This window comes from Callorhinus ursinus, unplaced genomic scaffold (assembly GCF_003265705.2).
Source record: "Callorhinus ursinus isolate GAN/ISIS: 27379988/994484 unplaced genomic scaffold, GSC_fseal_2.0 scaffold7, whole genome shotgun sequence".
NCBI classification, from domain to species: Eukaryota; Metazoa; Chordata; class Mammalia; order Carnivora; family Otariidae; genus Callorhinus; species Callorhinus ursinus.
In genome coordinates this window covers 62192015-62216095 of record NW_027397069.1, presented here as the reverse complement: position 1 = coordinate 62216095, position 24081 = coordinate 62192015, and the positions used below count along the sequence as shown (strand labels likewise).

General features: G+C 33.5%; 1 protein-coding gene across 10 annotated transcripts in view; it reads left to right on the top strand.

Annotated features, from left to right (window-relative positions):
* Positions 1-24081, top strand: part of NBEA (neurobeachin) — a 686692-nt gene that overhangs the window by 234932 nt on the left and 427679 nt on the right. For 8 of the 10 annotated variants that reach the window (XM_073894682.1, XM_073894681.1, XM_073894680.1 and 5 more), the window contains exons 26-29: positions 140-270; positions 3353-3460; positions 8823-8991; positions 10457-10552. In XM_073894682.1, the coding sequence (XP_073750783.1) occupies positions 140-270; positions 3353-3460; positions 8823-8991; positions 10457-10552 (504 nt within the window). The remainder of the gene's footprint in view (positions 1-139; positions 271-3352; positions 3461-8822; positions 8992-10456; positions 10553-24081) is intronic. The other 2 variants (XM_073894686.1, XM_073894688.1) reach the window with 1 other exon arrangement.

The window sequence follows — 24081 nt, the reverse complement described above, 5'->3', positions numbered from 1 at the left end:
TTTAAAAATATTTGTTCTAGTTGGTTTTAGGAATAATGAATAGAGAAAAGGGAAAGAAAGAAAAAAAAAGCTAGCAACTCTTTTCAACATATCAGAGTCAAGAATTTATATTAATAATATGCTTTTGGTTTTTAAATAGTTTGTTGTGTTGCTGTGAGAAACTGTTTAGAATGTCGGCAGAGACAGAGAGACAGGGGGAGCAAATCTTCCCATGGCAGCAGTAAACCTCAGGAAGCTCCCCAAAGTGTGACTGCCACAGCAGCTTCAAAGGTAATTAAACATTTTCTATGTTAAATATAATGTACCTTAAAATTTGCTTTTTTAAGTCTGAGAAAAAAGTAACATGGTATTGTGTAATGAAAGAGCAAAGATTTGGTAATCAGACTGCTGTAGGCTTCTTCAGTGCTGGCTTTTCTTCTTCATAATTGTATTACCAAGATTATTTAACCTGAGACTTGCATTCTTTGTTTATTAAATGAAGGTACTAATAATTCTACTTCATAGGATTTTTGTAAGGATATCAGTACACATTGCTCTGAAAGTTCTTAGTTATTACTATTTTTCATAGTTAATGTATTTTCACAGAGCTCAATATATGAATTATACTTTTTAAGTGGATATGTTTTTGGTGATGGATACTCCCATAATATTATTGAATGCCCAGGAAATGAATGAATAGTGTATTTTGGAATATACCAGTAATTCTCATTTTAAATTAGCTCTTTATCACAGGTTTAAGTGACCCTTTGCATCACATCCAAAGTTTTATTAACATGACTTTTATGGTCCTGCATGACTGACCCTGGCTTTACTTCTCCAATAGCAGCTTATATATCCTCTTACCCCCTTGCTTTTGCCATTTTAGTCACATGATAGACTTTAGTTCATCAGAGAATCTTTTTTTTTTTCTTCTTCAGACTTTTTCATAGGTTCCCTTTGCTTGAAGGGTCCATCCTTACTTTTCATCCAGTTAAAATCCATTCGACTCTTGGCTTCAGCTTAAGTGCTGCTCTTTGGGGAAAATGTTCTCAGAAACCCTTGCTGCCACCCCAGTCTAGGGTAGTTTCCTCTATTTGATATTTTCATAAAACCCTGTATGTCTCATATTTGATATTTACAAACCTTTTTTCTGCTCAATAAGTGAAGATATGAAATAGAAGTTTAATTCATTTAAATAGTTCTGGCTTCAAAATTCTGTAACTTTCAAACAGAACAACCATATATTTAATATATATTGTAGCCTCTTTTTCAATTCTGTCAGAAAACATTCCTAAAATAATCAGACCATATTTTATTGCTAACAAGTCTCCAAAGTGTTCTCCATTGCTTAGAAAATTAAATATGAACACATCAGCAAGAGTGCCTCATGTTATTTGTGTAGGCATGGTAGACTGTAAGTTACTTGAAGGTATGTACATATCTTATCCATCTTTGTAATTCCAGAGCATGTATATATAACACTAGCAGTACTCTGTCAGAAGAGCAGTAACTCTAGAATCAAACAGGTCTGAGTTTGTATGCTGGCTCTACCCTGTAACTAGTTTTGTGACCCAAGACAAATTACTTAGTCACCTGTGACTCAGTTTTCCAGGCTTTAAAATAGATACAAATCTTAATTTACGAGGTATTTCTATTAACTAAATGAAAAGCAGGAATTAAAGTTCTTAGTTAATTCCTGACACACAGTGAACTTTCAATTAATAGTAATTCCCTTCCTCTTTCCAGCAGGTCTATATACTCATGAAATGAATAAATAAATTAGTATTTTTGAGAGCTTTGATCTTAAAGTGTCTGTAACTAATTCACTAGATAATAGGGAGCTTTCCAAGGCTGTCAAACCAACTATTACTCTGCAGAACATGGAGAGAAAAGTCCAATGTGAAGGAATTTTGTAGTAATTTAGTTGAGCTAGGCACTGTCTCTTTAGCAAGAACCTTGGCAATGAAAAATGGTTAATAAGCTATAGATACAGAAATATTAGGGGAAAAGTGGACTTGATAAGAAAAGACATTTTAAGAAAGTGAGTCAGTGGACCTGGCGAGGGAGGGTTTTTTTTTCTCCTTGTGTTTATGCATTTTTTTATGTGACTTTAGTAAGTGAACCATAGATAATTTTGATGAATACTAATCTGTGTAGACTTGACTGAGTCATACATCTTCATTGGACCTCACTTTCTATACTTTGTAAAAAGGAGCTTTACCCATAAAAGGTCTTTATAAAGATCAAATTTAATTATGGATATCGAAATACTTTATAAAATGTAAAATGATATATGTAAGTTAAAATATTTATAAATTTCTTCATCTATGCTATAAATTGTGTCCTTTTCATCTCTGCTGTAAACAATGTGTTATTTTCTTTAATCATCCTGTGATAAATATTATTAGCTTATTATTTAGATGATATAGCTGAGGTCCAGAGAGGTTAATATCTCACCTAAGGTCATATCCTGGTAAGTCGTGGAATTATAATGGAAACCAAATAACTAAGCCATATTCTTCTCACTATTCTGTGCTGCAGAGGAATCAAACATCTTAATTTAAGAGTGAAATATCATAATTGAAGTGTATAGAAGATTAGAAGGAAGTCTATTTATTTTTAATTAGGGTAACAAGTTATTCTATTTGCAGGAATTGTATTTGGTACTCTATGTATATGATCTAATTAATCCACATAATTCTTAAAATGTTGTATAAGTGATAAAGTACTAGACTGAATTTCAGGGAACCTTGTTCTCTCACTAGTTTGCTATGTGAGACATTAACTTAAAATTTGTCAGGTTTTGTATCTTCAACTTTAAAAAGGATTTTTGGTCGTTATGATCTTTAATGTCTTTCAGCTTTAATATTAAGGCTATTGAATTTTTTTGTTTACCTTTTTTAGGTTTTTGTAGATCATAACATACTTATACATATAAAATCTCATGCAATGTAATATAGTAATCTCGTATGTTATAAAAGCGTGGTGGATAAATGAACCCAATGATGCAAAGAGATTAAGTAGAGATTGGGAAAGTGAGGCTCAGAAAATTTTAGTAACAAGTCCAAGGTTACGCAGCAGAGTTTGAGTTCAAATCCTCTGAAGTCCAAGATCAGTCTCTTTTCCACGTCAGTCTTACTCCTCTTCTGAGTCTGTTGCGGTAGCTGTGATGATGAAGAACAAGAACACTACGAGTAGGTGAAACTGTGACAGCAGCGGAGAGGAGAACAGAAAAAGCGTCTGGTCATAGAGTGCTATTGTCAATAAATGTTAATGATGGGGAGGTAATGCCTAAGGATACTAGAAATTACTCTCTTATATAAGTTTCTGTATTGTGCTATTTTCTTTTTAACAATTCTCTTTCTTTTTTAAGACTCCATTAGAAAGTGTTCCAGGTAACCTTTCTCCTATTAAAGATCCTGATAGACTTCTTCAGGATGTTGATATTAATCGTCTTCGTGCCGTCGTCTTTCGGGATGTGGTAAGTTACATACCTGCTTGATTTTCCAGAAAAAAAATCTTCCACTATCATTTGTGTAAAATAATTTAAATTTTATAAGAAAGCTGCAAGTACAACTAAATGTCCTAATGTCAGGAATTGTAGGGTTTGGGACAGACTTCTGATTATAGAATGATTGAGCCTTTGCTTTCTCTGAAAGCTTATTGATACATCAATTTTTTAGGTGATGTAAAATTTTGATTTAGTTTGTGTGTATACTAAGACTGGGGATAACCTTGAAAAATTATGATTCACTTTGTGTTGAATCACCTACTTTTCTCTTTTGTATTCCTTGCTCCATTTCTAGGTACTATTTTGTTATTATCAACGTTCCTTGTACTATGGATAAAAGGGATTAATTCACTAAGGTGTTACTGGCAATTACTTTTTTGAGGGGCAGCTATTTTGAAAGAAGATCTACATTTTAAAAATGATAGGTATTTATGAGAATTTAAGTTACAAAAGTAGCTTTGTAAAGCTTAAGGAAAAGGTAGCTTATGGAGATGGTTTCTTGGAACACCCCAGTTATATGATCACTTATTCAAGTAAAGATAAGATTGGCCTTTTCACAAATCACGTAGAAACATATATAGTATTTCACAGCAGATTCAATATTGACATTACTCCTTAACATAGTTATTGTTTTCCAGCCACTTTGGAGTCTGTTTTTCTTATTTTAATTGATGATTTATGAAACAGAAGAAAATTTATTTATTTGTTTTAAGTATGCTCCACACCCACTGTGGGGCTTGAACTCAGGACTCTGAGATCAAGAGTAAGAAAGTCTGTATTTTAAATTTATATTTAACAATAAATTGGATGATTACTTTGTACTTTAGAAAGTGGTTAAAACATATGTAAGACACACAGCATAATACTGCATGGTAGGAATCTGCAACAGAAAAATTGTCACTCTCTTTAATACGTATCAGTTCTTATAAATTACTAGAAAAATTACAAACATACCAACAGAAAATTAGACGGTGGACATAAAATATAAAAGATAAGGTAACAAATACATGATGAAGTCAGTATCACCAGTAGTCAAAGGAATGCAAATTAAAATAAGTGAGATATTTTTAGTATTAGATAAATAAAAATTTTAAATAATAATACCCAGCATTGCAAGGGTGCATTGAAGCATGCTCTGTTATATATCACTGGTAGACGTTTAAATTGGATAAACTTTCTGAATAGTTCTTTTTTTTTTTTTTTTAGGTTTTTATTTATTTATTTAATTGACAGAGAGAGAGAGAGAGATAGCGTGAGAGGGAACACAAGCAGTGGGAGTGGGAGAGGAAGAAGCAGGCTTCTGGCTGAGCAGGGAGCCTGATGTGGGGCTCGATCCCAGGACCCTGGGATCATGACCTGAGCCGAAGGCAGTTGCTTAACCAACTGAGCCACCCAGGTGCCCCCTGAATAGTTCTTTTGCATTATGTGTTAAAACTCTTAAAATATCGATGCCCTGTGACCCAGTGGTTCTACCCAGAAGTTACCTGACTTCATGTGCTCATCAAAGATGCCTACAGGAAAATTGGCAATGTTACAAATACCTAACAGTAGAGTTTCAGCTTAATAGATTATAGTATATTCATTCAGTGGGACACTACGCAGCCATTAAAATCATATTTTTGAGGGAAATTTTGTGACATAGAAAAATGGTCATTATATATTTTAAGGGAAAGCAGCAGTATACAAAAGTACTTATATTACACAAATACTACATTTTTATGTTGAGTGTATGTACACGTACATGTGTACCTTTAAAAAAAAAGACTAGAAAAAATATACCAAGGGCTATTAATGATTATCTCTAGGTAAGCAGTTTTTTTTATACTTTAGTATTTTATACTTTTTTGTGTTTTCAAAAAACATAATATTACAGGTTCTGTAATAAACCTATATTTCTTTTGTAATTAATAAATAATAAAATAGTTTTTTTAAAAATGGAGATAAAATGCATGATAGTATAAAAATGATATAAGAGTCTTATAATAATCTGGACTCTAATCCAGACTTGGAAAAAAAAAATCACTAATAGATTCATCATTTAGAAGTTAGAATTATTCATCCTGAAAAAATATGCTATGGAAAGAATGTTTTTCAAATGAAAAATGATTAAAACATGGAGCATATCCTCATCTCCAAGAGGTACACTCAGACCTAACATACAAGGGGTTTATGTTAAGTGTGACATTATGTTTACATTGTTAGTAAATTCTGCATTAGTTATTATGGTAGATTATGATAATTTTTTCTAAGACTCCTAGATGTTAAATATGTTGGATAACCCAGCAACGGTGCCTAGCTTTCTTCCCGAAGGATGGGAATTAAGTGTTCCCAGATGTACCTTCCAAACATCATAAAGATAATACAACTTGTGTTTATAATATGTTTCAGACACTTAATATGTATTATCATAAGCTTCCATTTAAGGATTAAGAGAAATTTAAGACTCAGAAATTTTAAGATTCCCCCAGGTCGTATGAGGTGGTGAGAACCTTAAGGTAGACCTCTCCAAAGTATTCTCGTTTTCATCAGCATATTTCATAGATTCTAAAATACTGTTTTCACTTTTATTTTATTATTTAATTTATTTATTTTTAAGTTTTTATTTAAATTCCAGTTAGTTAACATACAATGTAATATTAGGTTCAGGTGTACAATATAGTGATTCAACACTTCTCTACACCACTTGGTGCTCTTAACAACAAGTGCATTCCTCCCATCACCTGTTGGAAGTGTTTGACAGTTGATATATTTTAGACTCAATTGTAGATATGCTAAGAATTATACTTGACTTTTGAAATTTTTGTGAATCAGTAGTCATTTTTAATTGCCTTAATTTCACAAAGGAGATCAAAAATTAAGTTTTTAAGGAAAACTATATGTACATTATATACATATATACATACAATATGCAATAAATATATATATATCTTGCTCTTGCTTTTTTTCTCTTATGAAGACATTGCTGGTTTAAACTCACATGAACTGTTTAAATCTAGGCAAAAGCGTTGTGTAGTAAAATTTGCTATGTGGTAAGAAATAAAATTAAACTTTAAAAATCAACACTGTTTCCAGTGTTCCCAATAAACTAAAATTTGAAAACAAATTCATTATTCTTCTATACTAGGTCCTTTATATACAAAATTATATAAACTGAAGTAATTTTAATCCTTAAAAGTTGATATAGAAGGTTTTTGACATCCTGGTTGAAGGATTAAAATTTTTAAAGGATTTCAGAGTTAATTATATTACTGATTCAAGATTGAATAGTGGAGGGACCCATTTCTTATGCAGATGGGAGAAACATAAGAGTTTATGTCTTCATAAGAATAAAATATGTAGGCAAGACAATTAATTTGTATAAAAATTTACTTGTTCTCCAGATGTTGTGCTTCATTTTTAAAGATAGAACTCTCTGGGAATAAGCAGCACAATTGGTTTGCAGATCTGGATTTGAAAAGAAAAGGCAACTGTTTTCATGCCATATATATGGGAGATGTTAGCTTGGCTAGGACACTTCACAATATCTGTTGTTTGCAACTCTGCAACTTTGTAGTTAACATGCATTCATTCCACACATGCTTTTTAATTGCCTGGCCCTGAGTTTCCAGTAGTGGAAATGTAAATGTTGTAGAATATCACAGTCTATCACAGCTTGAGCTGTTTTTGAATTCATTCCTGGTCAGTTTCTTTGTTGATATGATTGCACTTCATTTTCCTTTATAATAACTATTTTAAGTATTTGATTTTGTCCCTTCTCTATATATTTATTCCATCAGCATTATAATGCAGAGTATGCATTTCAAACACTTTTAAGAAACTATCTCTAGGAAAGCTGCCTGTCACCCTCAGAGTATGAGATACTAAGTTTATAATATTCCAGAACAAGTTCAATCTGTTTTGGTAGTTTTCTGTATTAGCTGTACTAATCCCATTTCATAGTATTAAATTATTAGTAAATATTTCTTGTTTGCTTTCTTTTCTGACAAATGCACATACATTCTGAATCTTGCTTGCATTTTGCTTAAATGAAGTAAAAATAAAAAGTACCTTTAATGGAGTTGCTAGGCTTTAATGCAGGTCTGCTTTCCTTATTCATATCATACATTTTTTACCTATTATCTGTGGGCCACAGTCATTACTTGCAGTTTTGGTTTGAAGTGTCACCTTTACCTAGCTTAGAAAAGGACTTTATTACCATTTACATTTGATTCCTTCGATACAGGCTAATTTGAAAGTGGTATTAGAGGTTATAAGTTTGCCTCCTTATCAGTTTTTTCCCTATAATATAGTTATCTAGGCTTTCAAGGTTACATGCAGCTCTTTATATTTTACAAAGCATACTTATAGAGCTATCTTTTCTACTAGACTGCAGTCTGCTTTTTTTTTTTTAAGATTTATTTATTAGAGAAAGAGAGAAAAAGGGCGTGGGTGGGGCAAAGGAAGAGGGACAGAGAGAATCTCAAGCGGACTCCCCTATGAGGGTGGAGCCCACGACCCTGAGACCATGACCGAGCTGAAATTAATATGATGCTCAACCAACTGAGCCACCCAGGTGCCCCTGCAGTCTGCTTTTTTGAAACTACTCTCCCTGTATCCTAACTTCACCAATTGTTTTCATACCTTTTACCAATTTGTTGCACTGGGAAAACTTCCATTTTTGTCATTGAGCTTTTGAAGTTTAGAGCCTCATATATTGGCAGTGTTTTAGAGGTCATTTTTCCAGGGTGCAATAGTGGGACTGTTACTTATTTTTATTTATTTATGCAGTCAGAGGTTGCATTGACTTTTCTTAAGCTGCCATATCATACTTCTAACTCATATTGAGCTTGTATGTAAAGTTCAATTTTCTGTTTCCCCTATTTTGTACTCAACAAAGTCTCTTAAGGTAGTAATATGTTAGAATTGTACATGTATCTCAATTATAATTTTATTCTATTTTTTAAAATTATAACATTTGGAACTATTGACTTTTATTCAGATATTATTTCATCCTTATGCTTTCTGTATATTTTATAAATAGACATACTCTGTAGTTATGGAAGTAATGGATAGTAATGGTGAAGAGGACAAAGAATAAAATTTGGGGGCATAAATGCAAAATTTTAACATTCTCATTTTTTGAAATTAAATTTCAACCTATAACTCACGATATATTTCTGGAGTTTTGTATTTATACTTAAATGATACTAATTAAATAACAATGTATACTTAGAAGTTTTAATAAAAGTTAAATGTCATATTTTACCTCCATAAAGAAGATGAAATAGTAGTTTCTTATACTCTGGTAACTTCAAAAATTTGAATGTCAGAACTGCCTTTTCATTTTACACAGGATGATAGCAAGCAGGCACAGTTCTTGGCGCTAGCTGTTGTTTACTTCATTTCGGTTCTGATGGTTTCCAAGTATCGTGACATATTAGAACCCCAGCGAGAGACTGCAAGAACTGGAAGCCAACCAGGTAGAAACATCAGACAAGAAATAAATTCGCCAACAAGTACAGGTACTATTTTTTTAATTATTTGAATTTTTGTCATCATTTATCTCCTTTTTATTTCCTTTTTACATCCCATCCAGTTTTAAACTAGTCCTACTCATTATCATCTTAAATATTTATAAGTAGTTGGCATATAAATGCCAATTTAATACTCTTTAATTCCATAAAAATGTGTGAATTTCCATGATATTTGCTATATTCTCATTTTATCAGTGCAGTTTGGGTTTAATGTTTTCCATATGTTAATACAAATCATTTACTATTTAATATGCAAATAACTGATATATTTTAATTGTATTACTTTTTAACTTTTATGAACATGAAAGTAGATTCTTACAGAGTAGTTCAAGACCAAGAATAAGCCAAAATATAAATCTTTATAGCCAAGTTCAAAGATAGCTTCTTTTTTGCTTGCTTGTTCTCTCTCTCTCTCTCACTCTCTCTGTGTTTCTTTTGCAGTGTATAGTTATTTAAGTATCTAAATATTCTGTCAGAGATTCATAATAAGCCAACATACATTTTAAACTTTATACCAAAGTTGCTTCAATTAAAATCAAAGACTTAAAGACAACAATGAACCATCTTGGATCATATTATCTCTTTTATTTAGAGAAGATGCTCATGTTGTGGGAGTTCTTGCATTATCAGCTTTGCCTACTCTGCTTGAAAATGATAAACACATTTTCTGGCAACTAATATTTTAATATCATGGAATGCCTTCTATCAGTTGCATTTCCTGCCATGTGTTTATATCAAGGTTGTTTCTTGGTTGTTTGCAATGTATTCTTGGTAACCTAGTGGTTATTTCATGTACTATTAGATTAATTTGTAGTTGAAATTGTCTTTCCTAAATAAATGCATATGATATATAAATAAAATGGATATTTTAAAAAATGAGTAGAAATTAGTGGTCAAATCTCTGCATCTTGTTTTCCCTGAGCATATCATATCTCCTTTACCTTGCTTTTGTGGAAATATGGATTATGTTTTAGCTATAGTACTTTATTGTTGCATGCTACATTTACTTTGAACACATAAACATGATATTATTTCATTGTAGTATACTTTCAACTTTATTCTTCAAATTAAACATTATCCTACCATTCCAGTTTATGTCTTTTGACCATTTAAAACATTAAGATTCTTATTATGTTAATCAACTTTTGCTTCATTTTAAATGCATTCATATCAGCTTTATATGTATAAAACAAGCAATACTTTAGTCAGCCTTCCACTTCTGATTTTGTATGTGTATGTCTTTCTGTATGTTGCTAAAATTACTCTACTTAACAAGTGTATGATATCTCCTTTCTCTTAATACATAACCTCTTTCCTTCCCCCAGAGATGCAGTCTTTATTGCTAGTATTGTTTGCATGTTGCAGTAATAGAGAGTTGTCATGGATCTCCAGTGGACCATGTTGCAGGTTGCTACATGCTGGCTCAAATTTGATTCCATGATTTTCTCTGCAGTTGTGGTCATACCATCTATCCCTCATCCAAGTTTGAACCATGGATTCCTTGCCAAGTTAATTCCTGAGCAGAGCTTTGCCCACTCATTTTACAAAGGTAATATTGACTTCATCTCCTGACCTGTTTGGGTATTCGTATTTCATTAATTGTTATAAAATAAATATCCATAATGTAATTGTTTGCAGACAAGTATATACCTCAGGTTTCATGGAGATATGATATGTTGTATTTTTATTTGGCTTTTGAGAGTAAAATACAGTTTTTATATTTGTATTTCATTACATTTCTTTATCATCTGCAAATTATGATACTTAATTATATGTATAAGAATATTCACAGTGGTGGCATTCACTAGAGTTTGCAGAAGAGCCACACCTTAGTAGGAGACTAAAGTAGCCCTAAAATGAAGGCTTCTCTAGACTCACAAGAAAAAAAGCTTAAAAACAAGACTTGAAAACATCAAATTGATCTATAAGTTACTTAACTTTCTGTCAAAGTTCTACCTCTGTTTAAAGGAATACAAAAAATTTTTTCACCAAACAACATAAAATTCAGTGTTCAGCATTCAATAAAAAATTAAAGAAGCAGGAAAATGTGCTATATAAGGGGGAAAAAAATCATTCAATAGAAACTGATTCAAAGGACAGTGATGGCAGAACTACCGGATAAGAACATTCAAACAGCTATTATGAGTATGTTCAAAATGCTTTTCAATCTAAAAGAAGTAGTGAATGTAATGAGAAAAAAAAATGGAAGATTTTTTAAAAAGAACCAGTTGGGAGTTTTAGAGATAAAAAATAAAATAGCTGATATGATGTCTCTGGGTAGGGTTGACATGGGATTACTCTGCAGAACAAAGGATTGTAGTAGGCCTAATTCTGTTCCCCGTCCCCATCCGCCCAAGATTTTCCCATGTACACACCCTGCATGATTCCTGGGACAGTGAATATGATGGATTTTGCTCCTGTGACTATGTTGTATTACATAGCATAGTTGCTTTTAAAAGAAAGTGATTATCCATATAGTCCTGACCTAATTACATGAGACCGTAAAGGCAGAGCATTTTCTCTGGCTGGTTACAGAAAGGAACTCAGAGAGACTGAGAGTGTGAAAGTGATTTGACTTGAAGGAAGTCCTTTATTGCTGAGATGAAGGTGACTGCAGTTCAAAGACCTGAAATCACCTCGTAGGAGCTTGAGAGCACAACCTGGCTGACAGTCAGCAAGTAAGTGGGAGACTTAGCCTACAACAACAAAGAACTGAATTCCTCCAGTAACTTGAGTTTAAAGAGGACCCTGCACTCCAGATGATACCATAGTTCAGTGTTTCTATATATTGGCTAATGATATAGAAGACCAACTTATAGGATAAATAAATAAAGCAGTGAAGTATTTTTTGTTACAACTTGATGAATGCACAGATTTTTATAATAAATGTGCAACCTTTGAACATGATGTTGAAATAAAGGAAAAATTCAGCTTTATTGCTTATAAACATCTAGCTGTGAACTAAGAAAAATTAGATTAAATTAGATTAGATTAAAAGTCTGGAGGGTTTTTTGTTTGTTTTGTTTTGTTTTGTTTTGTTTTGTTTGTGCGTATAGAAGGTATTCCAAAGGCTTAGCTGTAGTGACTGGAAGATATTCTAGAATAGTTACCCAGATTCAGGAGCCTATATCAGAATATCAGTGCTCTTCTTTATCAAGGATATTTTCTTGTGAAAACAATATTAGCTTAACTGTACAGTGTTCTTAGTGGCATAATAAAATTTTGAATTACTTTAAGACTGTTGTGGTAAATTTGCTATTTTCTTTACTATGTGATAATATGGAAGCTGATCATAAATAACTGTTATGGTATGCTGTGGTACAGTGGGTATTGAAAGGAAAAGTCCTGTGATGATGTTGGAACTACAAAGTCAACTTTTGGTGTTTTTTACAGAATAAGAAACCAGTTTGATTCCATTCTTTAAAGACTAGTAGAACTCGCTTTTTCGTCAGATCTGTAAAATATTTTTAATGAATTCAGTACTTACAAATGGGGAATGATTGCAACATGTTTTTTAGTAGCAGAAAAGATCAAAGGACAAAAAGAATCTTGGAAGCATACAATTTCTATGACATTTTTCATTACTTAATAATTATTATTTAATATAATTATCAAGAAAGTATCTTGATCTTTAAGGATGATTTTGATTTTGCTCACCCTTGAAAATTTATCTCCTGACATTTTATGTTTTTGATAGAATGTTTTGTGTTTAATTTTCTACCAGAAGAAGATTCATACATGAGATTCATGGAAATGGAATTCATTGCTTTCATTGAAATATAATTTATATTTGATTATAACAATACAAGATAAGTTATTGGAATTGGGCATTGGTGAGCATTGAGGGAAATTTTGAAGATACAGCTTTTCTAGTTTCATTTTGGATAAAAGTTTAAAATGAATATTCATTCCATGAACATACCTCTGTGACACTGCTTTCTCTACTCTGCCTAATATTAAAATAAAACAAAAGGTTAGCTATATGTTATTCCCATGAGTGGCATTATTGCCTGTTCAACTTGGATTAGATAAATTAAAAAGCAAAAAGCTCTCATTGTCACATTATCAACTTTAAATATTTATATCCCCAGTTTTTGTATAAAACATTTATATAGGAGTCTCTTTTAGGGAGTCATTCTGCTTCAAACTTTGTTTATGATGTGTAATGGGAAAAATTCACAAGTATAATAACATTTGCATATATTGGTCACCTATAAACACACTTTCAGTGAACAGCATGATGAACAGTTTTAAAATTATTTTCTTTTCCCAATATTATCTTTGTTCTGGTTAAATTGAAATTTATTTTTTGTCTATAGAGTCAAATAATAAAAACATTTGTGGTTTTATTTTGTGTACTTAATTTTTTAAATTATTTTTAATTCATTTTCAAAATGTCAATCAGTGATGGTTAAAAAAAAGTAAATTTTCGCTTTGAGTTTGATAGTTTGAGAAGCACTGATTTGGACTACTCTTCAACTCCTTCACACTTCACTTTCTTCTTTCAGCTCATTATTGAACATTTTAAAAAATGCCGAACTAGCTCTCTGGCCTCTTTTTTTTTTTTTTTTATCTTTGATAGTCCCTCAGTTCAAAGTCTTATCCCTTTTTGGAGCACTGCCATAGTTTCTTCTTTGGACTTCTTTTCTTTAGTCATTAGTCTGTTACTGATGACAATAAAAAGTAACACTAATGTATATAATAAAGTAATGAGACATACTTTATATTTAATATTATATTTTCATATAATATTTTATAACATATAACAAATATAATAAAGCAGTTTTTCTTTCTAAAAATTCTAAAGGCTTCCTGTGATTTAGGGGACAAAATTAAAATGTCTTACTTTATTGTGACACACTACTGTAGTTCTAATTTACCTGGATTATACACAATTGCCTCCAAAGTAGTTTCTTTACCTCTTTCTTTACTGATCTTTATTCGATTTATTACAGTTTTGCTACAATTTGTTTTAAAATGTAAATGATATATATGTAATTTTTTTTACTTAAAATTTTCTGATAGCATGTAGAGTAAAAATATCACAGGCGCTTCAGATAATCTGACTGCTGATTATCTTTCCAGCTCTTTCTCATATTATTCTTCCATTTGCTCACTATGCTACCACAATAAAACTGTCTTTCCCTTCCTTAATAATCACAAGCACTATCCTACCTCTTGATCTTTGTATTTTGTTTCTGGTTTTTGGTTCTCTCTCTTTCCTATTTTTTGCATGACTGGTGCATTTTCATCCTTCAGTTGTCTCCCTGAAGGTGTCCACCTCACAGAGGCTTTCCCTGACTGCTGTAGCTGAGTAGCTTCCTCTCTGTGACCAGCCTGTTCTCTACCACTACATCCTCTTCATTTCCTTTTTTGCATTTACACAATTTATTCGTTTAGTTGTTTATTGGAATGTGTACTTCAAGAGCATAGTCCCTGACACCCAGCATGATGCTTGGAACTAAATAAATACTTGTTAGTAGATGAGTAAGCCAGTGAGAAAGCTAAACAATTTTTTTAAAACTTGATGTTAGCCATAAAATGTATTTCATTATCAAACATGCCAAAACAGGGATAAGAAACTTTTATTGCTAACTTGGTCTAGAAGCTGTAGAAGCTTTATATTAATCATTTCACTTTAGGTTTAATAAGAATAAAGTTAATATTTAGGTGAACTTATAAATAAATATATTGGTTTCCTCTAACAATTCATTATTAGGGAAAAGAATTAACACTGGAAATAAAAAGTCAAGATAATGTAGTACTGGTAAAAGAATAGGCATATGGCATGATTGGCCTATAAATAGGCTGAATTTGTATGAATGTTTCTCATAGTATAAATGTATTACCTATAGTATATACATTAGTATATAGTACTATATATGTTATGTAGTATATTATAAATACAACTTTTCTAGTCAAAGGGAAGAGGAAGTATCATTTGGCAAATGGTATTTAGGTTACCAAATGGGCAAACATTTGAAAAAATTAATTTATATCCTTATCTCATATATTATGCCAGATATACTTCACATGCATTAAATTTAAAGGTATAAATGAAACTGATCATAATTCAAGACAATTGAAGTTAATATTTGTATTAAAAAGGTGTTTTAAATTATAACATCAAAAGCTGAGGTTTAAAGTAAAAGATATGACTAAATAGGAGTTTTGTATATCTCCAAGTCTGAAAATATCAAAAAAATTTAAAACAAATGCAAACAGGAGAACTTTTACATGTATATGATAAAAGTTAATAGCCTTAATGAATAAAAAGCTCTTACAGATCATTTAAAAGAATGTATCATGCTAAGGGAAACATGTAGAAAGCATCAAACAGTTAACAAAAGAAAAGCAATGTACAGTACTGATAAGGAAAATATATTTAAATCTAATAACCAAATTTATATTGAAGCAAAAATATACCTTGATCTTGAGTGGCTCAGTCGGTTAAGCATCCAACTCTTGATTTTGGCTCAAGTCATCATTTCAAGGTCGTGAGATGGAGCTCCACATCAGACTACCCTGCTGGAGATTCTGTTTGCCCATCCCCCTCCCCTCTAATCGTGTGTGTTTGCTCTCTCTAAAATAAATCTTTAAAAAGGTACATATGTGTGTGTGTATATATATGTAATATATATATATACCATAATTTGCAAATTGGACAAAATTCTGAAGGGTTAGAATGCAAAGATGTGCAGGTTACATAGCATAAAACTATAACCCTTAAGCTAGTAATTTTACTTTTAGAATTGTATCTTCAGGAAACAAGATTATGCTAATAATTTATATAGAAATATTTTTACCACTCAGTTTTTATCTATTGTATGTTTAGAAATAAAGTTAATATTTATTAAGTAAATCATTACATTCACGTCAAAGTTTTTCAGTACTACAAATTTGTTATTTTCTCTTGCTCTTGGAATCATTTTTAATGTATCAGTCGTAATCCTGTATGTGGATGCATTATAATTTCTCTTATAAGTACTCTAAAACACTGTCATCATAATATTTATAGAATTTTTATTGGATAATGATGTTGCATAATATATATCACATTTATTTACAGGTAAAAATCATGCCCAGGTATTCCTAGCAAATATCTCTTAAAAACGTCAACTTTTTGAAATACGTGTCTCTTTTCAGTATTAGTAAAGGTACCAACAAAAGCTTCCCTCTCCTCTTCCTTTCTTTTTCTTCCATCCTCCAATTTAACCTTTCCTTCAATTTACTTTATGATTCCTAATTATATATTTGTTGAATAAATATTTAGAATGATTTCCTATTACATCCTAGTTGCTGGGGATATATAATAGTGAACAAAACATCCCTGTCCTTATGAAACTAACATTCTAGCAAGGTAGAAACATTTATGGAAACCACACACTTAAACATAAAATTGCAAGCTATGCTGCATTCTAAGAATAAAATTATAGACTATTATGAGAAACTACAGAAGAAGAAACTAATTTAATTTGAGGGTTGGGGATGACTTTTCATAGGAGAGACACTTAAACTGGGAACAAAAAGATGAATTCAGGGACATCTGAGTGGCTCAGTCGATTAAGCATCTGCCTTACAGCTCAGGTCATGATCCCAGAGTCCTGGGATAGAGTCTCCTTTCTTGGCAGAGAGCCTGCTTCTCCCTCTTCCTGCTGCTCCCCCTGCTTGTGCTCTCTCTCTCTCTGACAAATAAATAAATAAAATCTTTAAAAAAAAAAGATGAATTCAGTGGGTTTGAGAAAAATGTTGGGGACAGTGGAAGCACATTCCTGAAATAGTAACCACTGTTGAGAGAAATTTCTTGGCATATTTTGGGAACATACGTAGATGGATAAGAATAAAAGGAAAGAGAAACATTTAAAGAGTTCAGATAGGTAGACAGGTACCAAATCATGTAGAGTTTGAAAACTAGGGGTTGGGTTTTTTAAATAATTAGAAGAGTATTGTATTAGTGTTCTCTTGCTGCCCCATTACAAAATACCACAGACTTATGAGCCTAAAACAACACAAATATATTACCTTATGGTTTTATAGATGACAAATCTAATATGGATTTGGCCAGGCTAAAATCAAGGCTTCTGCACTGTATGTCTTTCTGGAGGCTGTTGAGGAGAACCCATTTTCCTTGCCTTTTCAGCTTCTGGAGACCACTTATATTTCTTGGCTCCTGGCTTTCTTCCTCCTTCCTCCATCTTTAAAACCTGGAACAGTGCATCTTTCAGACTGTTCTGTAGTTACATCCTCCTCTGAGCACAGCTAGGAAAGGTTTTCTTCCTCTATGGACTCATGAGATTAGATTGAGCCCACCTGGATAATCCAGGATAGTCTTCCCTTTGCAAAGCTCTCTCATTTAATGTCATTCTTGTGTAAGGTGATAGTCATAGGTTATGAGAGTTAGGACATGGACATCTTTAAGGGGAGTGTCTGTTATTTTGTCTACTATAAGTATCATAATCTGCTTACAATTTTCAAGAGCATTTTAGGTATAATGAAGGAATAGATTAAAGGGAGCATTGAGGGAATCTGGATAAACCAATTGGAGGCTGTTGCTCTCTAGGTAAGTGATGCTTTGCTTAACACCAAGCTGTGGTGGCAGTGGAGATTGAAGGGGAAGATAAATTAGACATACCTTGGAGGTAAAAATGAAAGTATATGGTAATAGATTGGATGTGGGGCATAGAGTATGCCAAATTTTCAAAGATATGCCTGGCTATCTGTCTGAAGTTCTGAGGTCAAATGGCTATCAAAGCAAACAATACTGGTAAGTAAGGTTGAATAGAATGACCAAGACTTCCATTTTCAATGTGTTAAATATTTTTCTTTTCTTTTTACCCTTGACTCCCTTCATGCATTTCTCCCCCCTGCCCCAGCAACCACAATCTATTCCTTCTTTGTATCTATGAGCTTGATTTTTTTAAGAGTCCACATATAAGTGATATCATATGATAATTCTCTGTCTGACTTATTTCATTTACCATGATGCCCTTGAGGTCTATCTGTAGTGTCACAAATGACAAGATTTCATTCTTTTTAATGGCTGCATAATATTCCATTTTCTTTATTTACTACAGTTTCTTTAGCCATTCATCCATTGATGGACCCTTAGGTTGTCTCCATATCTTGTTTATTGTAAATAATACTGCAGTGAACGTGGGGCTGCATTTATCTTTTCCAGTTAGTATTTTTGTTTTCTTCAGATAAATTTGTGGAATTGCTGGATCATATGGTGGTTCTATTTTTAATTTTTTGAGGAACTTCTATGCTGTTTTCCGTAGTGGCTGTAGCAATTTCCATTCACACCAGAGTGCACAAGGGCTCTTTCCCCATCACATCTTTACCAACATTTGTTATTTCTTGTATTTTTGATAATAACCATTTTAACAAGTATGAAGTGATACTGTGGTTTTGATTTTCATTTCCCTGATGATTAATGATGTTGACCATTTTTCATATATATTTGGTGGCCATCTTTATATCTTCAGAAAAATGTCTATTCGTATCATCTGCCTTTTTTAAAAGTGGGTTTTTTTTACTTTTGAATTGTATTGAATTCCTTATATATTTTTTGTATTAGGCCCTTATTGGATATATAATTTACAAATATTTTCTCCCATTTAGTAGACTGCCTTTTTGTTGATGGTTTCCTTTGTTATGTAGAAACAATTTAATTTGATGTAGTCCTATTTGTGTGTTTTTGCTTTGTTGCTTATGCTTTTGGTATCAGATTTAAAAAATCATTGTAATACCTATGATGGGGAGGTTACCATGTATGTTTTCTTCTAGGAGTTTTATGGTTTCAGATTTTACATTCAAGTTTTTAATCAATTTTGAGTTAATGTTTGTGTATGGTATAAAATAGTGGTCATGTTTCATTCTTTTACATGTGACTGTCCAGTTTTCCCAACATCATTTATTAAAAGGACTGTCCTACCTCCATTGTGTATTTTTAAGTCCTTTGTTGTAAATTGACCATGTTGGCATGGGTTTATTTTTGGACTCTCAGGTGCCACTGGTGAGGGAGGCACAAAGCTTGCCTGTGGCTGGGTCTCCTCCAGAGCCCTCATGGGCGAGGGGGTTCTGTGGGCTCTCTGGGCCAGCCAGTCAGCTCCGGAATGACACATCTAGCACCGATCCTGCTGAAGGCAGGGAGGGCAGAGCAGGGATTGACTGGCGGAGAGGTGCAGAGAGACGAATAGATCCCCTCAGTCTCACTGTGACACCCTGGGGCCTGGACTGCCCAAGACCCAGAAGGCACTGGTCTATATATTATCTGTTCCATTGATCAGTGTGTCTGTTTTGATACCAATACCATGCTGCTTGATTACTATAGCTTTGTAATATAGTTTGGAATCAGGCAGCATGAAGCTCCAGCTTTTTTGTTCTTTCTCAACATTGCTATGGTTCTTCGAGATCTTCTGTGGTTCTGTACAAATTTTAAGATTATTTATTTCTGTGAAAAATGCCATTGCAGTTTTGATAAGGATTGCATTGAATCTGTAGCTTGCTTTGTATACTATGGGCATTTTGATAATATTGATTCTTCCAAATTTTGAGCATGGAATATCTTCCATTTATTTGTTTCTTCAGTGATTTTCCATTAATCTTTTGCAGTTCTCAGTATATGTTTCTTTACCTTCTTGGTTAAATTTCTTCTTAGATATTCATTTTGATGTAGTTTTTAAGTGGGATTGTTTTCTTAAATTCTCTTTCTGATTGTTTATGATGAGTGTATAAGAATGCAACAGTTTCTAGATAGTGATTTTGTATCCACAGCTAAATGAATTTGTTTATTCTAACAGTTTTTTTGATGGAGTCTTCAAGGTTTTCTATGTATAATGTGTCATCTGCAGATAGTTTGACTGTTTTTCTTCTTCCTTTACAATATACATGCTTTTATTTCTTTTTCTTGCCTAGTTATTCTGCCTAGGACTTCTAATACCATGTTGAATAAAAGTGGCAAGAGTGGGCATCCTTGTCCTGTTCCTGATCTTAGAGGAAAAGCTTTCATTTTTTGACCAGTGATGATGTTAGCTATGGGATTATTATATATGACCTTTAATATGTTGAGGTCTCTATACCCACTTTGTTGAGAGTTTTTATAATAAATTGATGTTAAGGGGTGCCTGGGTGGCTAAGGTGGTTAAGCATCTGCCTTCAGCTCAGGTGGTGATCCCAATGGGATCAAGCCCTATGGGGCTCCCTGCTGGGCCCGGAGCCTACTTCTCCCTCTCCCTCTACCCTTTCCCCCAGCTCATGCTCACACTTTCTATCTCTCTCTCAAAAAGAAGCATTAAGTCTATTAAAAAAATTGATGTTAAATTGTGTCAAATACTTTCTCTGCATCTATTGAGATGATTATATGATTCTTATCCTTTTTGTTAATGTAGTTTATCACATCAACTGATTTGCAGGTGTGGAACCATCCTTCTTTCCCTGGAATAAATCCCACTTGATCATGGTATATGATCCATTTAATGTGTTGTTGAATTCAGTTTGCTAATATTTTGTTGAGGATTTTTGCATCTATGTTTATTAGAGATATTGGCCTGTAATTATCTTCTCTTGTGGCCTTCTTGTCTGGTTTTAGTATCAGGGTAATGCTGGCCTCAATAAAATGAGTTTGGAAGAGCTCCCTCTTTATTTTGGAAGAGCTTGAGAAGGGTTGGTACTAATTCTTCCTTTAATGTTTGGTGAAGCCATGTGGTCCTGGACTTTTGTTTGTTGGTAGATTTTGATTACTGATTCAGTCTCCTTACTAGTAATTAGTCTATTCAGATTTTCCATTTCTTCGTGTTTCAGACTTGGTAGATTGTATGTTCTAGGAATTTGTCCATTTCTTCCAGGTTGTGTCTAATTCATTGGCGTATTATTTGTAGTAGTCTATGATCCTTTGTATTTTTGTGATGTCAGTTGGAAGAGCTCCTCTTTCATTTGTGATTTGAGTACTCTCTCTTTTTCCTTTATGAGTCTAGCTGAAGGCTTGTCAATTTTATCGTTTCAAAGAACGAGCGTTTAGTTTCATTGATCTTCTCTATAGTCTTTTTAGTCTCTATTTGATTTATTTCTGCCCTCATCTTCATTCTTTCCTTTCTTGTCTGCTAACTTTGGGCTTCATTTACTCTTCTTTTTCTCCATTTTTTTTTAACACCTTGAGGTGTAAAGTTAGATTGTTTATTTGAGACTTTTCTTCTTTCTTGAGGTAGACGTTTATTGTTATGAACATCCCACTTAGATCTGCTTTTGCTGCATCCCACAAATTTTGATATGTTATATTTCCATTTTCTTCTGTCTCAAGGTATTTTTTGATTTCCCTTTTGATTTTTTCTTTGGCCAGTTGGTTGTTTAGTAGAATGTTGTTTAACTCTACATATTTGTGAATTTTCTAGTTTTCTTTGTGTAGCTGATTTTTAGTTTCGTAACACTGTGGTCAGAAAAGATGCGTGATACAATTTCAGTTTTCTAAAATTCATTAAAACTTGTTTTGTGGCCTAATGTATTCTGGAGAATGTTCCATGTGCACTTGAGAAGACTGTATTTTGTTGTTTTTGGATGAAATGTTCTATATAGTATCTGTTAAGTTCATCTGGTCTAATGTAGTGTTTAAGGCTGATGTTTCCTTATTAATTTTCTGTCTACTTCTCTTGTAGGTCTGTTAATATTTGCTTTATATATTTAAGTGTTACTATGTTGTATGCATAAATATTTACAAATGTTCTATCTTCTTGTCCAGTTGACCCCTTTATCATAATGTAACTACCATCTTTGTTTCTTATTACAGTCTTTGTTTTAAAGTGTTTTTTTCTGACATGAGTATAGCTACTCCACCTTTCTTTCAGTATGGAATATCTTTTTCCATCCCTTCACTTTTATTCTCCACATGTCCTTACATCTAAAGTTAGTCTCACATAGGCAACATATAGATTGTTCCTGTTTTTTGTAGCTGCCGCCCAGGAAAAACCTCTTGATCACCTGGCTCCGAACGCCAGAGGAGCTTGTGTTTCTGGTGTTATGGGATTTTGGAAATCTGTGTCACCCAGAAAGGAGCTTATGCCCCAGTCTGGTGTCCCAATTTTTGCAACTGCTACCAGGGTACAACTGATTATCACCTGACTCTGGCCACTTATGCTTGTGACTCTTAACAGTGCTGTAACCAATGGGGAAAGAGTTCTTAAACAGCTACCACCCACAGGGCGCAGCTAGAGGCAGCAGACCCAGGAACTCTGTCTTTCTGAGAAGAAGGCTTATTAGCTAATCATGCTACACCCTGAGGGGTAGGCTTCTAATTAAACATGCACCTAAAGGGTGACTGTAACCCTTTCCAGAGACTTCAGAGGGCAGGCACCATCTCTGCATGCTTTCTCTGCTGCACTCCAGAGCACCAGTGTCTCCTGGGGAGCAGAGCTTTACATGTCTCTAGTGCCCTGGTTTTTATATCTATTGCCCTGTTTTCTGCAGCTGCCCACCCAGGGCTGCCCCTTGATCACCTAGCTCTTGTGGGTAGGGGAGCTTTCATTCCTGGGTCCCACAGGACTCTGCCAATCTGAGCAACAGTTCTTGGCAGGATGCCACCCCTGGGGTACTACACAGACAGCCGACTGAAGCACACCCTCTAGTCTTTCTGTGAAGGAGGCCTATTTGCTTGTCCTGGAGGTTGGCCTTAGGCACATATCGTATGGCCTGTGGAGTTGATCCCAAGGCGTATGGGCCATGGATGCCACCTTGGTGCTTTTCTTCTCCCTGGCTTCAGCTTACTGGTATCTCTCAGAAAAGAGCATATGCACTCATACCAGATCCCTGGTTTTTGCAATTGCCACTCAGGGGACACTGCCAATTCCTCTGGCTCTGATGGCCAGTGGGGCTTACACTTTCAGTTCCATAGAACCATATACATTTTCTTTAAAGAGCTCCTGCCAGAGGGTCTGTCAATCTAATTAACCTGAATCCTCTAATTAGGGATACTGGCAGGTCTTAGCACTTCATCAACTACTGGGAGCTATTAAAACATAGGCTGCTTAGACAAGTGCAAAAGTCTGAGAGACAACAGAGAGCTGGGGCCTTTGGGTTGAATGCAAGATTCATATCCTATAGGAGCCTACTCCTTCCAGCCTAGGAGAAGTGGTTGTTTCATCTAATGCATTAGAAACCAAGACAGAGAGGCAAGCAAAATGAAGCAACAGAGCAATATGTTCCAAATGAAAGAAAAAGACAAAACCTCAGAAACAAGCTAATGAAATATAGATAAGTAACTTACCTGATAAAAAGTTAAAAATAATGATCATAAAGATGCTCACTGAACTGGGAAGAAGAATGTGTGAACATAGTGAGAACTTCAACAAAGAGATGGGAAAAATAAGAAAGAACCAACTAGAAGTTACAGAGCTGAAGAAAAAAATAACTTTAAAATTAGAGTAGTTCAGCAACAGACTAAATAAAACAAAAGGAAGGTAAGACAACTCAAAGACAAGGTAATAGAACTCCTATAATCTGAGCAGCAAAAAATAAAAAAGGGTGAAGATAATTTAATGTTCTTATGGGACAACATCGCAACACATTAACATTTGCATTATAGGATTTCCAGAAGGGGAAGAGAGAGAGGAAGAAATCTTATTTGAAGAAGTAGGGGCTGAAAACTTCCCTAACCTGGGGAAGGAAACAGATATCTAGATGTGTTAATTTTGAGATGTCTGTAGAAATCTTCTAAGTCTTTGGAAAAGCTGAATTAAGGAAGGAGAGTAGAAGTGATAACTGACAAGTTTCTTAATCCTTACAGCCTACTTAAGATCTACATTTTTCAAGTGCAATCTCTGCAATTCTGAAAGCATAACTAATTTTTCCAAGGTAACATGGAAAACTAGTAAGTTGTGGAGCCAGAATTGGAACTTTGATCAATTTGATTGCATTACCATGATCTTTCAGTTATGACACAGTTCTTCCAGAAAGGAGGAGCGATAACCAAAGCAGCTTAATGGCTAGATATATAAGAAGATATGGGGTAGGAAAGATAGAAGTTGAAGATGAGTAAAGAAAATAATTGATAGATGGTTTGGCTCTATATTTTCTTAAAGGATATGGTGA